At 39.6% G+C, this 18319-nt stretch overlaps 1 protein-coding gene across 1 annotated transcript in view; it reads left to right on the forward strand.

Annotated features, from left to right (window-relative positions):
• The window catches only part of BPGM (bisphosphoglycerate mutase), a 32644-nt gene extending 25298 nt beyond the window's left edge, over positions 1–7346 (forward strand). The window contains exon 3 of the mRNA XM_004329215.4: positions 5260–7346. Within this exon, the coding sequence (XP_004329263.1) occupies positions 5260–5438 (179 nt within the window). The 3' untranslated portion in view covers positions 5439–7346. The remainder of the gene's footprint in view (positions 1–5259) is intronic.
• Positions 7347–18319: the final 10973 nt, after the last annotated feature.

An 18319-nucleotide genomic window follows, 5' to 3' on the forward strand; every position in this document is an offset into this window, starting at 1 on the left:
TTTGGAGAACACCAAAGAAAATATATAGAAGACAAATTTAATTTGACTTTTTTTCTTAATAAGGTAATAAAGGAAACACAATCTTTAACCAAAGCTTCAACAGTAAAGGACTAGATTTAATTTGAAAGCTCAGAGAGTTCAGATTCATTCATTTCAGCTATGTGCCAAGGGTCCATTAAATCAGGTACTGTACTATTCTTGGTACAGGGATACAGCACCTAGAATTGGACATACAAAGTCCTTACTTTTGAGGAGCATACATCTCCCTTTCGATTTCCTTCTGAAACTTAGCTGGTACTGTACCTCCGAGAAAGTCCTCAGAGTGCTTTCACATATAGGCTTTAGGCATTAGCGTTTCTAGTTAACATTTTATTCCTAATAGCCTTTATTTGTAAGAAGTAGATTCATATAATACATATAGTTGTGATATTGGATCATAAAGCTAAATCATTTCTGGATCCTAGCAGCAACACATGATAGAATTCCTTACAGTAGAACAAACATTTACTAAAGTCTTGCAGCATATAAGGCACTGTTTTGAGAGCATGGGTGACACAAGGATGTATAAAACATGGTCCCTTATAATCCCGGTGGGAGAAGTGAGCATTTGCTCAGCCACTTCTAACAGAAGGCGAGTGGGAGTGCTGTATATATGTGCAGTGATCTTAATTACTGTCTGTGGTTCCTGTTCCTGCTACAGTGACTCAGGGGAGTCGTCGAAGGTACAGATTTGACTTTCTGAAGTTAGTCCTGTATGCAGAAAATGAAGTTGTTTGAATTTCTTCCTATTTTGGCTTTGAGCTACTCCTTTGACTTACCACCAAATTTTCATTATTTCTTATTTAAAATATCCCAATCATTTAAATGGATAGCAGTTAACTCCCAGATGCTCCTACATGAAGATTCAAGAATTAAAGACAATGGTTGGGGGTTGGAGAAGGGGCAGTGATAGAGATGGGTCGATGCAGGATTAGATGTTTCCCTTCAGAACGTTCTTGGATGCTGTATCAAACAATCTAAGCCATTATCAGAGGATGTGATATCTGGCCATGCGTTTTAACTTTCAAATGATGTTCCAGTTAATGAATTTGTAATACGATATTACATAATATAGTATCGATTCAGGTTGGTTTAATCCAATGCAGATGCATTTTTCTAGCCTTAGGAGTTCTGCTTGCTTAACTCTCTTAGGACAAAGAATGTGGCTTATGCCAAAACTGAGTAATGAGTAATGGCTTCATTGTGGTTTTTCCTCATTTGCTATTTTAAAAAGCCAGTCGCTTAAGTCTCATTGACTGATTATTAACCAGTCTAAGTATTTTAAATATTTGGAAGTAATTAGTCTGCTGTGTGAATGGCTTGAGTAGTCATTAAAGTGGAATGTCAACTTTATTTATTGGAAACATTTCTATTTTTGTTGAGCCCTCCTTTCTTTATAAGTGAAACATTATAGTTCTCGTGGCCTTTGTTAGTTGGCTCTTCCATTTGGTCCCACACAAAAGTGGGTTTTTATCTAAGCCATAGGCATGAGCTTGAGAGTGGTGCCCTTAAAGAAAGGGCTTGTTAGATCTGGTTGGATCTGAGGCCATGGTCAGATGAGTTCCATGTGTGCCCCTCTCCCCCTGCCAAAGACCCAGAACTTTTTTCTGAGGTCACAGACTGCAAACCCTCAACCTGGCCCATCATGATCCCAGTGTGTTAGGTATTTCAAGGGGATCAGACAAATCTGTTGATCCCTTTACTAGTCTTGAAAACATGAGAACACTTGGTGCTGGTGTCCAGTTAGCACCCAGCCCTTCACAAGTGCAGAGCATGAACACAAACATTCTCCTCTCTCCTTACGCTGTGGTGGACATAGCCATAGACAAGTCAGACGACCAGAGTTGAAGTCCTGGAATTTGGGAATTTAAAAAAAAGGTCTGATTTTACTACCTTAACAGTCTGGTGACTCGAAGAGTTTTATTTAACTTCTCTGGATCTGTTTAGTAGTTTTTTAAACAGCTTTCTTGAGGTATAATTCACATGACATACAGTTCACCCATTTAAAGTGTTCAGTTCAGTGGCTTTTCACAGAGCTGTATTTTCACAGAGTTGTATATTCACAGAGTTACCCATCTATCACCACAGTCAATTTCAGAACATTTTCATTACCCTCAAAAGAAACTCCATACCTAGCTATTACTGCCCAGTCCTCCCATTCCCTCTGGCCCTAAGCAACCCCAGATCTATTTATGTCACTATAGATTTGCCTATTCTGGACATTTCATAGAAATGGACTCATACAATATGTACTCTGTGACTGGCTGCTTTCACTTAGCATAATGTTTTCAAGGGTTGTCAATGTTTAGCATGCATCAGCACTTCTTTCCTTTTTATTGCCAAATAATATTCCATTGCATGGATCTGCCACATTTAATTTACCCACTCATCAGTTGATGGACATTTAGACTGTTTCCATCTTCTATTATGAATAATGCTGCTGTGAGGGTTCGTGTACAGGTTTTTGTGTGGACATGTGTTTTCATTTCTCTTGGGTATATATATATATACCTAGGAGTGAAATTGCAGGGTCCCATGGTAATTCTGTGCTTACCTGTTTGAGGAATTGCCAGACTTGTTATCCAAAGATTCCACAGGATTTTATACTCTTAATTTTACAGAGTATTAGGATTTCAGTTTCTCTATATCCTTAGCGGTCACCTGGCTCTAAACCATGTGCTGTTGCATTCCTCTCTGGCTATCTCCAGGGGATGTGGGTGGCAGCTACTATGCGGCCAGCTGACAGATCTGACCTGAGAGGGTCCGAGGGCTTTTAGAATCCCAGGCAGTCATCTCCCAGCTAAACAGCTGGCTGTCTGGTCTGAATTTATCTGTTCTTGCCAGCTTTAGTTTGGGATGGTAATCTTGTGTAGGGTTGCAGTGTGGGGATGGGGGCTTGGCAGGGCAAAGGAGTGTTTTAGTAGCCTACCCTTTAAATCTTCTACCTAGAAGAGAATTCGTAGTACAGAAAGAAGAAACACTTGTTGGGCTATACTTTCTCATGTATGTTCTCTTTTAAGTCCATTCCTCCTGCCCCACAGGGTTTGTAATAGTGGTAGAGAAGAGTGTGTGTTTCTCTTTTTAATTAGACAGAGGCAGTGGAGGCCCAGAGAGGTTACTTACCTAAAGTTATATATTATACTTGTTAGTATTTGGAAGGGGACTAGCAAAGGAGGAGATGGGATGTGTACTTAGAATAGACCCTGACTTCCAAGTTATGATCCTTTCCATTGTTTCATAGCTGTTTGAGTATACAGCTTGTGCATAAGAGTTCTTAGGCAGCTCTTCTGAACCTAGAAATGAGATTCTAATAAAGAACCACCCCAGCGGCTGAGATCCAGTGCTATGATTCTGTGACTGGTGCTCATAGTTATGACCAAAGTTAAAATGACACAGGGCATTGATAACTAACTGCTACTAACTTATTCTGCCATTCTCACCTTCCAAGATGGACCCTTGCACTCCCCTCAGAACTTGCTCTACCCTGGGTCCTTTCTATTAATAAAGAACAGAAGTATATGGTTAGAATTTAGAAGTCTATATAATAAAAGTGTGTTTTTAAAGTAGATAATTTGAATACTTTCAGTCACCTTTTAATTGGCTTAACTCCATCTTTTTAGGTCTCCTCTCTTCTCTTTGCCCATTTTGAACTCAGAGGAACTTGAAAGACATTGTGCACTAGTTACATACACCTGGGTTTCAATCTAGGCTTTGCTATTTACTGCCTGTGTGACCTTGAGTTGTTTGCTTAACCTCTGTGTGTCAGAAATTGTTACATGGAAAAATAATGGTGCATATCTTCCTAGGATTGCAACGGTGATTAAATAAGTTAATACACATAAAGTGCTTAGAAGAGTACCTGGCATGCGGAATGTACTCAGTACATGTTAGCTGTTTATTGTTTTTTAAAAACACTCATAATAATAGAAACCTTATCACGACCACTGCTGCTACCATCCTTGCTACAACTCTAGCTCTTCTGGTCAAATTGAACAACCTATGATTCAGGTTATCTATTTATTAAAAAAAATTTTGTGAGAGCGCACTGTACGGCATGTGGGATCTTAGCTCCCCGACCAGGGATCGAACCTGGGCCCTTGGCAGTGAGAGCGCGGAGTCCTAACCCCTGGACCACCAGGGAATTCCCTGATTCAGGCTATTTAAAAAAGAACTGAGGGAATTGCCTGGTGGTCCAGGGGTTAGGACTCCACGCTTTCACTGCCTCGGGCGTGGGTTCAATCCCTGGTCAGGGAACTAAGATCCCGCAGGATGCACAGCATGCCGAAAATAAGTAAGTAAGTAAATAAATAAATAAATAAGTAAGTAAAATTTTTAAAAAATAAAAAAAGAATTGAAGGTGATTTGTCCATTACACATACCTTTCTCTCCTAGCAGTTGGGCTGTTAAGGGACAGCAGGAGAACGAGACCTGTTTACAAGGCATGTCGATCAACCTTCTTTTGATTCCTCCTGATTGTATTTCCTGAGCACCTAGGGGAGAGTTCCTCCTTGACTGGGTCTAGCCCAGGGCATCCCATGCTCACTCAGTGTTGGAAAACCAGCCACTTTCTAATCAATTGAACTAGATTTTGAGGTTAATTTTAGCCAGCCTGGGGACAACATATAAAAGGAAAAAAACCGGAAAATCCCCCTAAGTTCACTTTCAGATTTTTCAAGATTGATTTCTGCGGAAAACCAGTAACACACATATGAGCATGGAGAGAATAATTTTCATTTCTTTAAGATTTAGATAGGAAACAACCAGGAACAGTTTGCCCCAAAAGGTATTTACTGTCCCAAGATTTAATGTAATTTGAATTTCTGTCTTAGCTTTTTTTAAAAAAAAAAAAAACTTCTGAGGGACTTCCTTGGTGGTGCAGTGTATAAGACTCTGCGCTCCCAATGCAGGGGGCCCAGGGTTTGATCCCTGTTCAGGGGACTAGATCCCACATACTGCAACTAAGAGTTCGCATGCCGCAACTAAGGAGCCCGCCTGCCGCAACTAAGACCTGGCACAACCAAATAAATAAGTAAGTAAATAAATAAAACTTCTGGGACGCCCTTGACTTCCAGCAACTGTAGCTGGAATCCCTCACAGTACCTGGTGTGGTTCCAAACATGCAGTTAATATGGGACTAAGTGAATGTGTAGTTAATTAAGTAAACACAGTTTCCTCCTGGGTTGTCTTTAACGCCTTGCTCCTCCCTGTCTTAATCTCCAGGTATCTCAGATGAAGACATTATCAACATTACTCTTCCTACTGGAGTCCCCATTCTCCTGGAACTGGATGAGAACCTGCATGCCGTTGGACCTCACCAGTTCCTGGGCAACCAAGAGGCTATCCAAGCAGCCATTAAGAAAGTAGAGGATCAAGGAAAAGTGAAACGTGCTGACAAATAAAATCTTTCCCACGTGCTGGCTAGGGATAGCTGCAGAAGGAGTGGTATGCGGTGTGTTATGGGTGCTGAGCTCACTTTTTTTTTTTTTTCCTCCCCCGCTGATTTTTCCTGATTTTTCCAGATCTAGGCTGTGGGGTAGAGTTTGTATAAGTAACTAGGTAACTTATGTTGGCCCAGATAAAGGCTTTAGGATGCCTGAGTGCTAATGTCATAAGCCTTATGCGTTAGCCCCTGCCGGCCCCGTTTGAATTAGTCACTAAGTTAGTCACCAGTGGGGCTTAATCAATGTCATAAGTTTCCAAGATGGGGGAGCTACAAGTGGAGGTCAAGTTCAAGGTATTCCTCATTCAGTAAATCAGTATAGAGTGACCACTGACAGGCACTACTTACTCCAATAAGTAGTTCACAGTTATATTTACTGAGACTTTCTAGGATGATAATAAAGGGCATTAGATAACACACTATACTTAAGTATTTATTATTAGTCTTTTCCTCTAGAGAGAGGGATGCTTTGATAGGTTAAGACCAGAGGCCCATTAAATGGGAGAGTCATGGATGGATTCCTCCAAGACAGCCAACAACAAACACCAAGGCCCTTTGCCTCATGACATTTGGTGGAATTCCTCTCTGGCTGCTAGAATTAGCAGCATATAGACAGCTATAGCTGTTCGTGTTCTCTTTTTGTTTTATTTTTGTTTTTTAAACTTTAATTTTGGGGTCTTTAAAATTAATTTAAAAATAAGTTCTGTGACTGAAAATGATACCATCCCAAGAATTTCCATATGATTCATAAATATTAAGTATAGGCTGCTGAATTATTCTCTGCTCTTATCTTCCTATAACACAAAGAGTTGTACTTGTTTCAACACATAGACATGCCTAATTCTCTAAAAATTGAAGGTCAGGTCGGGGGAAGGTAGAATATAGTGGGTGTAATTTTATTCACTTGAACAGGGGAAATGGTATATTCGCACTTGTCATGTACATTTGTTCTTTATCTGCTGAGGGCAAAACATTATGGTACGTAGTCTGTAGTATTCAGGGTAGGCCACAGACAGAATTGACTGCTTATCAATCTTAATGATATAGGATGTTTTTAGATGCTGGAGATAGGTAAGTGATCATTTCTTTAAGCTACTGCCTTATTTCAGAGCAAGTGACATATATTTCAGTGATAAAGTCATGTAAACAATTTACAACTATAAAAGCTGTTACAGATATCACCAGTTTTTCATGGTTTTCCATTGGTGGATTGGTTTATTTGTATCCATTTTATAGTAATACTGTCATTAGAAGAAAACTAATTCTAAAACCCTTGCTACTGCTTGCTTGGTCTCTACTGATCCTTAAATCAAGACTTAGAGCATCAGCTGCAAAGAAGAAATGAACCTAGTTTGCTCACAGCTGGCTGCATCTGTGATGCATAAGGACATGGAACGTGGATGCTTGACGTTCCTGACCAACTACTGGCTTTTCTGCCATAGTCCTTCTTTTCACAGTTCTGTTGCCTAACCAAATAACACTGTTTGTAATTCAGAGATCAGGGCCAAGAATACAACTACCAGATCTTCCTAGAATTCCAAACCTATGGCTAAGCTTCAACTCAGACCATTTTTGAACAGCTTCATCTCTGGAATTGGCATCTGAATTTTCCAGCCCAAGAAGTGACCATGTCTTAACACAGCTTAAGAGCCTAGAGTTGGATTCTTCCCTCGTCCTGCATCTAGATATCCACCTCCAGTGGACACCTGGCAGCATGATGTGCTCCTGCACACAGAGCTGTGCTCACACCCAGTCACTTTGGAATCTTACAGACTTCCTAAGAGAGGGATAATTTTTGCTGACACTTTCTGGTACAATTTGGTTTTTGAGATCTTGGCTGAAATAAATGAAGAGATATTTATGAAAACTTGCTGTAAAATTATTTTTAACGACTCCAGCACTTCAACCTTGAGACCACCTAGTGAATCTGTTTTCTTTGCATGGCTTACAAGGGATCCAGAATTTTTTTTTTTTTTTTTTTTTTTTGCGGTACGCGGGCCTCTCACTGTTGTGGCCTCTCCCGTTGCGGAGCACAGGCTCTGGACGCGCAGGCTCAGCGGCCATGGCTCACGGGCCCAGCCGCTCTGCGGCACGTGGGATCTTCCCGGACCGGGGCACAAACCCGTGTCCGCTGCATCGGCAGCATCGGCAGGCGGACTCTCAACCACTGCGCCACCAGGGAAGCCTGGATCCAGAATTTTTGATGTAGGTATCTTGAATCTGCCTAACCTGCATCCTCATCTTGGCATCCTTCTGTACCACGTCAAGCTGGGACCAAAAAAATGGGGATTTTTTAAAATTTAAAAAATGATAGACAGCTTATCCAGAAATTTGGTCCTTGGAGAGAGCAGCCCATCCTGCTGCCAGGTTGGGCTTGCCCTGGAGCCAGTTAGACACGTCTCTTTTGCCCAGGCTGTAATGATTGTTTCATGTAGGTGCAGAGTGGTAAGATAAGAGCCATAGCAAGATGCTACTCCTAGAGTTTTAATTTTTAAATGTCTCAGATGAGTAGTGCATCCCAGTACACTCAGACTTTGTTTTTCTGAAAGAACAGAAATTCTGCCTCAGAAAATGGAAGTTCTTGCATCATCCAGTACTAATTTGAGCACTGAATTAACAAAGCATCCTCGGTTAGAGTACATAATGTCGTGTATGTTTCCTTGATAAGATGTATGAGGCAAATTTCTTAACATGATCTGGCTATTTCCAAGCTCAACCAGATTCTTTTGCTCCAGATTTGCAGACTATTTCTCATCTTGGGTCATGACCACTTTTATTAAAATGCAGTCCCTCCATGTGCACATTAATGGCAGTGGTTATTTGTCTTCTGGCCTGGGAAGCCTGCCCAGGCTCTATAGTTTTTGTGAAAATGCTTTTTTTTGGTCAGTGTGTGAGCTGGTTAACCCAACTGCCCCATCGGACAGCAGTTGGGCAACTTGGTGGCCAGAAGCAGAAGTCCTCCTGATCACGATGACAGTCTCAGGAAAGAGAAGCCAGAGGTCATGTACATTTCCCCCCATTCCTACTATGTAGTTATAGTTTTTTATTTTTCTAGCTCCTTTGTGTTTATGACAGAATGAGGTAGGGGAACCAGCTTTACTAGACAGAAGATTCATCATCTCCAGCGTCATTTTTAATTTATTTTTATGCTTTTACATAAAGTGGCAAGCCTCTTTTCAAAGTTCAGCTTTCCTCCGACCTGGAAAGTCTTTCATATGTTCAGATTACCTCAACATTGCAGACCCTGATCGTTTCTCCTGTTTTTGTCTTCTGCATGGTTGGATTTTGCAAGTTTGGGGCTCACTTATGTAACACTGTTCGTTGTATTAAATCATGCCTGGCCTCTCAGAAGATCTGGCTGTGACAGATGCCATGTTATGCTGTAGCCTGATGGTTTCCACATCGGTCTGTGAGGGGACTTTGATCCCAAGGGGAATATGAAGCATCCGTTCTATAAGAATATTTTAATCATACAATCTCCCTCTAGTGACAAAGCTATTTGGCAAACTGTTAGGCAGAATTTAAGTCAATCTTTTTCCACAATTGGTGAAGTTTTATTTATTGGAGGATAATCTAGCTATGTAGACTAACCTTTAAAACATGGAACTTAAGTCCAAAAAAAATGAAAGTTCCTTAGACAAGTTTTTAAAGATAAGCTAGATTGTCATCAATACTTCCTATTTTCACATAATAGAGCCACATCTTATTTGCCATTTATTTGAGTTGGGGCTAGCCATTTAAGCTTATGCTTACTCTGATTTGACAGGAATATATATGTTTAAATCTTTTTATTATAAAAAAATTTAAACATCCCCAAAAGCTGAGAGTATAAATAACACAAAGAACACTCACCCATCAGCCACTATCACCTCATTAACCATTATGTGTATCTTCTCACACTGTCCACTGGATTGCTTTGAAACAAATGCCAAACGTCAAACAGGATAAATTTTGAAAAAGAAAACACCTCAAATATTCTCAACCAGTTAAAGCAGAAGCCACCGTAATCTGTTCTAAATTTGTCCTCTTTGGTCCTCTCAAGAAACAACCATTGCTAAGTTGTCCAATTCGAGTCCTATATATAGGTGCATTATCTCTTGTTGCTATTTAAAGAGCTGTTAGTCTGTTCTGTGCGACTTCTGTGGGATAATTTGGGATGATATGGTGCCGCTGTTGTTAAATTCAAGTGTTTAAAGGTGAAAATGTTCCTGAGACTGTTTTTAGGATGTAATTCTGAATCTCATAGATTTAAAAAATTGAGCAAATTTGTTGATGTCATTGTAAATTAGGTGACTCCCAATGGGAGAAGGGAGATAGAAAGTGGAGGAAGATAAAGAAGACCCCCGTGTTACTAGTTTTGAGCTGGAGATACCTGTAGGAATGTGTGTGCATTTTCCTCTCTCTTTCTTCGCAACGTCACCCCACCTTTCCCCCACCCCCCAACCCCAGCTCTGGCTCTGTGCTCTGAAAGGGCCTAGAAGCCATAACCTAGTAATAGGACACGTAGTTCCCTTGATCTTGTTTTCTAAATACTGTTCCACAGACCCAGGCATGTTTGGGAAAATCGGTGATTCCAGGTTGGAGGCAGATAAAGTATAAGGTGAGTTTAGAACATCTTGAGTCAGAAAAGAAAAAAATGCCCAAAGACTGGTGGGACACAAAAATTGGCTTCAAATGCCAAATCTGGGGCCGTTTGAGATGAAAGAAAAGAATAACAAGAATGGATTATAGAACATTTGTCTCAGTCTGTTCAGGCTGTTGTGACAAAACACCACAGACTGGGTGGCTTAAATAACAAACATTTCTCACAGTTCTGGAGGCTGCGAAGTCCAAGATCCAGGCACTGGCAGATTTAGTGTCTGATAAGAACCCTCTTTCTGGTGCTCAGAAAGAGGCTTTCTCGCTGTGTCCTCATATGGTAGAGAGGGAGGGGGCTCTGGTCTCTTCCTCTTAGAAGGACACTGTTCTCATTGTGAAGGATCCACCCTCACGACCTCATCTAAATCTGCTCACCTCCCAAAGGCCCCACCTCCAAATACCATCACACCGGGGATTAGAGTTTTAACATTTGAACCTTAATTCCATATTTTAATTAAAAGTTATAAAGGATATTTTGGGGGCCTGAAAAATTTAAGGGTGAGGTGTCATTATGTCTGCAGCTCACATTAAAATGTTTGAGCCAACACAATTGCTCCTATATATTTAAAGAGACGCAGAAAGCAAATATAGTAAATGTTATAATTGATGAGGAAAGAGTTAATAATGTACTATTCTTCCAGCTTTTCTGTAGGTTTGACATTTTCCAAAATAAACCCCCCCCCAAATAAATAAAGTGACAGGAGAAAAAAAAATTGGCAAGGAAGCAACTAAAACAACCTTGTATTAAGTACAGTCACTAAAACATGTTTCGCTATATGCAGTGACTGGATAAAGGTGCCTGGTTTCTATACTTTTTATTCTTGAAATCTCAGTTTTTGTTAGTAAAGGAAAAACTTCTTTGTATTGTCAAGAAACAAGTTGTACACTCATTTTTTTCTACTAGGTCTAGTGCTACAGTTATGTATCAGACAATTAGCTTCTCTGCTAATACAAGTCAAAAATAGGATTATGATTGCCATCACCTTGTAGCTGAACAAATAGAATTTCTCCTGATACAAAACCTTCTACTTTAATCTTTTAGACCTTAGGATGGCATCCCTTCTTAATGCCACCGTTTGGCTCCTAAACTCTACTTAATCTCTGGGCCTCCGTTTCCTTCGATTTTAGCTCCTTGCAGTGGCCACCTCCCGTGTCCCTTGTGTCACTCAGCTCAGTGTCATCGCCCAGCTTGAATCCATGTGACCTCAAAGCAGCCATGATTTCTACTGCTGCTCCATGCTTCCTTCTACTAAGACTGCTGAGGGTCAATAGCCTGTAATGAATGCTTCTCATTGCCCAAAGCAGAAGTCAAATAGGTTCTGTTGGCACTAAAGATTGGCCTTTTATTTATGTTGTGGTTGACCACTTAAGCCTGAAGTCTATTCTTACTTTAAAAACAGCATTCACGAAAACGATCCTGTTTTCATGAAGGAAACTCTACCTTTTCAAGACGGCTTCATTTAATTCACTGCAAAGCCAAGTTCTTAAAAACGTCAGCATAGACCAGAATGTGACATAAGCTTGTCTCCAAACAGCCAGTGCCTCATTTCCAGTTGCAAAAAACAGATGCCATTTGACAGCAACTGCAGCTGAAGGAGCTATTTTTTTCTTCTTTTTATAAATTTATTTATTTATTTTGGCTGTGTTGGGTCTTCGTTGCTGTGCGCAGGCTTTCTCTAGCTGCGGCGAGCGGGGGCTACACTTCTTTGCGGTATGCAGGCTTCTCATTGCGGTGGCTTTTCTTGTTGCAGAGCACGGTCTCTAGGCGTGCGGGCTTCAGTAGTTGTGGGCCATGGGCTCTAGAGCGCAGGCTCAGTAGTTGTGGCGCACGGGCTTAGTTGCTCTGCAGCATGTGGCATCTTCCTGGACCAGGGCTCAAACCCATGTCCCCTGCATTGGCAGACGGATTCTTAACCACTGCACCACCAGGGAAGTCCAGAAGGAGCTATTTTGCTGCAGAGAGTTTACTCAAGAATTTCTCATGAATTCACTCTAGCCACACAGATACTGAAAAGGGCACATCCACCAACCACACTGTCCTGCATCCACTTGAGAGGAATCTTCATTTGATGTAATGCTGACCTAGGTGGGGATTAAGACAGAGCTGGAGTTTGTATCAGTCAAATTAATTGCATAAAAATCTACTCTTTTAGTGAGAAGACGCTTTGGAGTAGTTAAACCTGGACGTTGGAGCAGAAAGGGCCAAGACCATCACATAGTTACACACCCATGATTGAGACCAAATCCATTCTGACACTTATTCTATAGAACATTCACTAGAGTTCTCCTGGCAGCCACTAGCTATCGGTATAGTAAAATACTAGTCAGTATTTCTGTTTCTGAAGCGCCCCAGGATTCTGAATTGGATTGCAGGGAACATTATTTGTAGCTGGAATTCCAGGTACTCTCCTAAGAGTCTTGGTGTTTTATCTTTATTTTTAATCTTTATTTCTGCACTTAGACACTGGGGGTCAGTATTTATTCATAAATGCCTCTGGGTTTGACTGCAAACCTAGCTCTTGCTATTTACAAAAGGTAATGTCTAAAGGGTCCTGGAATTGATTGTGGGATTTCCTTCTCTGATTATGTAACTACAGAGCTCAGCCTAGGTAAACATAAAATGTAAATATAAACATCGTGGATCCCCATGGGATTGTAACCTGGGAAAGATGCAGACAGTTTTCAATCTAAAATACAAACTAATACCAAGTCCTTGTTGGTTTCTGGAGACTTGTCTGGCAACGTTGTTCCTACGGATGCACTCAGATGTTTGGCAGGATTTGGCCGTCATCCTTGACCTTCCTTCTTCTGATTACTTATTGAGTCCTGCTGGTTCTCCTCATACCTTTCAAATTCATCTCCTCTCTGTCCCCATTGCTCAGGCCTTGAGTCACATCCTCATCTTTTCTCTCTTTAAACATTTCAACAGTCTTCTAGATGACCTTCCTGCCTCCGCTTTTGCTCTTCTTCAATCCTCTCCAAGATTTGTCAGGGTGACTTTTCACGAGATCTACCACACAGAACTTCACGCAGACTTTCAGAGACATGACCTTTTTTTAAGGCTCTGCTTTGGCATTCATCTCCCCTCCATTGCCTGCCCCACTTTGCCTTCTTTTTATTTCCTGCCTAACATCTGCTTATCCCTCAGAGCTGTTAGCCTCCCATGGATGCCTGTGATTTACCTGTGCTGGATCTCACCTGTTCCTTTGTCTTTTCACTGGCAGAAGAATTGAATGAATTCAAGTTCTCTGCCTCATGAAGCTGGGTACCAGACAAGGTCATGCAAACTTACTCTTCAGAATCCCCCAGGGACTTCCCTGGTGGTCCAGTGGTGAAGAATCTGCCTTCCAATGCAGGGGATGTGGGTTTGATCCCTGGTAGAGGAACTAATATCCCACATGCCGCAGGGCAACTAAGCCTGCGTGCCGCAACTACTGAGCCTGTGCGCTCTGGAGCCCATGCACTACAACTAGAAAGAAGCCTGCCAGCGCGCTCTGGAGCCTGCACGCCACAATGAAGATCCCACGTGCCGCAACTAAGACCCAGCACAACTAAATAAATAAATAAATACTTTAAAAAAATTTCAAAAAAGAATCCCCCAAATTTATCTCACTTGAGCATTAAACTGTCCATTTATTGTAGACTTATTTTAAAATATTTCTTGTCTAGAGATATTTGGTCTTAATCTGTACTGTGCTTTGTGGCTGTCTTCCCACTGTGAATCCATGGAAGCAAAGATGGAAACCCTGCTGCTAGTGGATAGGAAGGCAAGTGAGGCTGAGTAGTCCTTCATCTCAGAGCATTTCTCCATAGGCAGCTGCTATAATGGTGTGGAAACAGGTTATTTAATGAGTTGTGTTCTTGCCTTTTATTCAAATTATAGAGTTAAATGTAGCAATATAAATATTTTGAAAATAACTACAGAAAACTCCTTAATCCTACAATCCTGAAAACTATTTCATTTTTTTCTTATATGCATTTTCATATAGATATATTCTTAATTTATATTTGATTTTGTATGCTTTTCTTCATCATAAGCATTTCTCCATGCTTCATGGGCTTCAAACAGTCTTACTATATGGATAAATACCATTCCATTATTTGGATAGAATTTAAATGTCCCAAAGGGAAACAATGAGATGCTTTCAATGTTCTCCTATAATAACTAATTCTGTTCATATAACTTCTCTCCAGGCCCTTCCTGAGTGTTTATGAGGCCCGATACTATTTGTCCAAATATTTTAAAATATCAATCAAGCTAACATTTTATGTACCTTTACAAATATATCTTCATAACAAAAATCTTGAATGAGGTGTGTATGTGTGTGTATGTACACATGCATGTGTGTGTGCACATGCATGCATGTGTGGGTGCTGAGGCAGAAAAAGGTGTTTAAGAAACAGATAACAGATAATATCAGGATAGCTCGAGAATAGTTATGAGCAATGAAGCATCATGATATAGGATTGGAGAAGTAGACAGAAGCCAGACAGGGCCATGGTGGGATGTATGGAAGATATAGAAGGTCTTCTAAACAGAAGAGTGGTCCAGTGGCCCAAGCCCTCGCTGCCACTGAAGAGCTTCAGCTACATGAACACACTTTCTCCCCAAGGCAACATTTACATTCCACTATTGAGAAATATGATCCCTATAAGAAGCATAAATCCTATATTATTTAAAGAGAGATTAAGGCTCCCAAATGTATGAATCATTGACATAACTGAAGGGAGAAAGGGACAGCAACATAATAATAATAGGAGACTTTAATCCCTCCTTTCAGCTATGGATAGAACAGCCAGACAGAAGATCAATAAGGAAACAGAGGGCTTGAACAACACAGTCAGACCAATTAGACTTAACAGACACATACAGAACACTCCACCCCAAACAGCAGAATACGTTCTCAAGTGCACATGAAACATTCTCCATGATAGACCACACGTTAATCCACAAAACAAGTCTTAACAAATTTAAGAAGTTGAAATCATGTAAAATATCTTCTTTGACCATATGGAATGGAACTAGAAATCAATAGCAGGAAGAAAATAGGAAAATCCACTAAAACGTGGAAATAAATAATTGATTCAAACAACCAGCAAGTCAAAGAAGAAATCACAAGGGAATTTAGAAGCTATCTGGAGATAAAATGAGAACACAACATACCAAAATGTATGGAATACAGTGAAAGCAGTAATAAGAGGAAAGTTTTAGTGGCAAATGCTTACATTAAAAAGAAGAAGTCTCAAATCAACAACCTAATTTTACACCTCAAGGAACTAGAAAAGAACAAACTAAACCAAAAGTTAGTAGAAAGAAGGGAATAAAAAAGATCAGAGCAGAGATAAATTGAGAATAGAAAACAATAGAAAAAATTAAAATCAAGAGCTTTTTGAAAAATTTTTATTGGAGTATAGTTGATTTAAAATGTTGTGTTAGTTTCTGCCATACAGCAAAGTGAATCAGTTATACATACACATATATCCACTCTTTTTACGATTCTTTTCCCATATAGGTCACTGAAGAGTATTGAGAAGAGTTCCCTGTGCTATACAGTAAGTCCTTATTAGTTATCTACTTTATATATATATGGTAGAATGTATATGTCAATCCCAGCCTCCCAATTTATCCCTCCCCCACTTGCCCCACAGTAATCATAAGTTTGTTTTCTACATCTGTGACTCTATTTCTGTTTTGTAAATAAGTTCATTTGTACCATTTTTAGATTCCACTTATAAGCACTATCATATGATATTTGTCTTTCTCTGTCTGACTTCACTCAGTATGACAATCTCTAGGTCCATCCATGTTGGTGTAAATGACATTATTTTGTTCGTTTTTTATGGCTGAGTAATATTCCATTATATATATGTACCACATCTTCTTTATCCACTCATCTGTTGATGGACATTTAGGTTGCTTCCATGTCCTGGCTATTGTAAATAGTGCTGCAATGAATATTAGGGTGCATGTATCCTTTCAAATTAGGTGGAATAACTAAGAAAAAAATGAGACTCAAATAACTAAAATTGGAAATGAAATGGGGGACATTGCAACTCAGAATGTCTCAGAAATAAAAAGGATTATAACAGAGTGCTATGAAGAATTATTTGCCAACAAATTGAATAACCTGGAAGAAAAAGATATATTCCTAGAAACATACAACTTACCAACACAGAATCATAAGAAATTTAAAAATCTGAAGAGATATATAACTAGTAAGGAGATTAAATCAATAATCAAAAGCCTCCCAACAAAGAAAAGTCCAGGACCAGATGCCTTCACTGGAGAACTCTACCAGACATTTAAAGAAGAATTAATACCAATTCTTCTTAAACTCTTCCAAAGAATTTCAAATGAGGGAACACTCCAAATTCATTCTATGAGGGCAGCATTACTCTGATATCAAAAAAGAAATAAAAGCCACCCAAATTGGAAAGGAAGAAGTAAAATTATCTCTGTTCACAGATGACATGATCTTATATGTGGAAAACCCTAAAGATTCCACAAAAAAATGGTTAAAATTAAGAAATTATTTCAACAAATTTGCACGATACAAAATCAACACATAAAAATCACTTGTGTTTCTATACACTAATAATGACCAATCTGAAAAAGAAATTAAAACAATCTCTGTTTACTATAACATCAAAAACTAAAATACTTGGGAATAAATGTAACTAAAGAGAAGAAAGACTTGTGTACTGAATACTACAAAATATTGCTAAAAGAAATTAAAGAAGATACAAATAAATGGAAAGTTATCAGTGCTCATGGATGGGAAGACTTAATGTTGTGAAAATGTTCATACTACCAAAAGAGATCTATAGGTTCAGTGCAATCGCTATCAAAATCCCAATGGCACTCTTTGCAGAAGTAGGGGAAAAAAATCTTAAAGCTGAATCTCATAGGACCCTCAATAGCTAAAACAATCTTGAAAAAGAAGAGCAAATTTGGAGGCCTCGCACTTTCTGATTTCAAAACATACTACAAAGCAACAGTAATCAAGACCATTGGGACTGGCAAAGAGACAGATGTTGAGACCAATGGAACAGAATAGAGAGTCAAGAAATAAGCCTTTACACATATGGCCAAATGATTTTTGATAGTGGTGCCAAGACTACACAGTGGGGAAAAACAGTCTCTTCTCAAATGGCACTGGGAAAACTGGATATCCACATGCAAAATAATGAAGTCGGACACTTACACCATTTATAAAAATTCACTCAAAAATGGATTAAATGCCTAACCATAAGACGTAAAACTATAAAGCTGGCCAAAGAATAAGGTTGTCCAACGAAGCTATTTTCATCCTTTTACAAACAAATATGGTGCCACATAAGTTCATCGGGACACTGAGTGGAGCTAGTGAGCTTAGATTTTTCAAACAAAATTGAAGTGTTTGCTTTTCTAAATGGGAGAAAATGGAGTTTGCTTTCCTTCTTTTCTCAAACCATCTTCGATTTTTGGGGAGTCCAGAGCTGGTGTATGAACGCCTAATTGTATTATATGAATGCATACCTAGGAGTAGGTAAACTAAACATTTTATTTGCAAAAAAATAAAATATTGTGCCTTCTTCAGCATAGGGTATTTAAAGCCATAGAGCCCCAGCCTTAGAAAACTATCAGTGTCAGGATCCTTAGTTAGTTAGAAACAGTAGAAACCACTCCAGCTAGTCTAAACAAAAAAGGAATTTATTAAAAGAGATCAGATGCCTCACAGACTCTTTGGGAAGGCCAGAGAGTTAAGCTTGGAAGGCCACTCAGCTGAGAATAATACACAAAGCACAGTGTGGGATGGCTCCAGCAAGGACTCCAATGCCCCTGCCACTTGGATTCAAATACTGCAGCTCCCACCAATGATGTTGGAATAGTATAGAGATTCCTTAAAAATTTAAAAATAAAATTACCATCAATTCTGCTGTTGTAGTGTGAGAGCAGCCATATACTATATGAAAATGAATGGGTGTGGCCGTGTTCCAGTAAAACTTTATTTACAATAAAAGGCAGTGGGCCTCATTTGATTCACAAACCAGAGTTTGCCAATCTCCACTCTAGAGCAACGTCATTGGTGGTCTTATTAGGGTGTGAATGTTCATAGATATTAACACCATTTTTAAAAGGTGAGAAACTTGCATGTCTTCACTGGGTGCTGGAAATTCTGCTGCTGTTATCCCAATTGGCAGTGGTCTGGTAGATGGCAA

The sequence above is a fragment of the Tursiops truncatus genome, chromosome 9, assembly GCF_011762595.2.
Source record: "Tursiops truncatus isolate mTurTru1 chromosome 9, mTurTru1.mat.Y, whole genome shotgun sequence".
Taxonomy (NCBI): Eukaryota; Metazoa; Chordata; class Mammalia; order Artiodactyla; family Delphinidae; genus Tursiops; species Tursiops truncatus.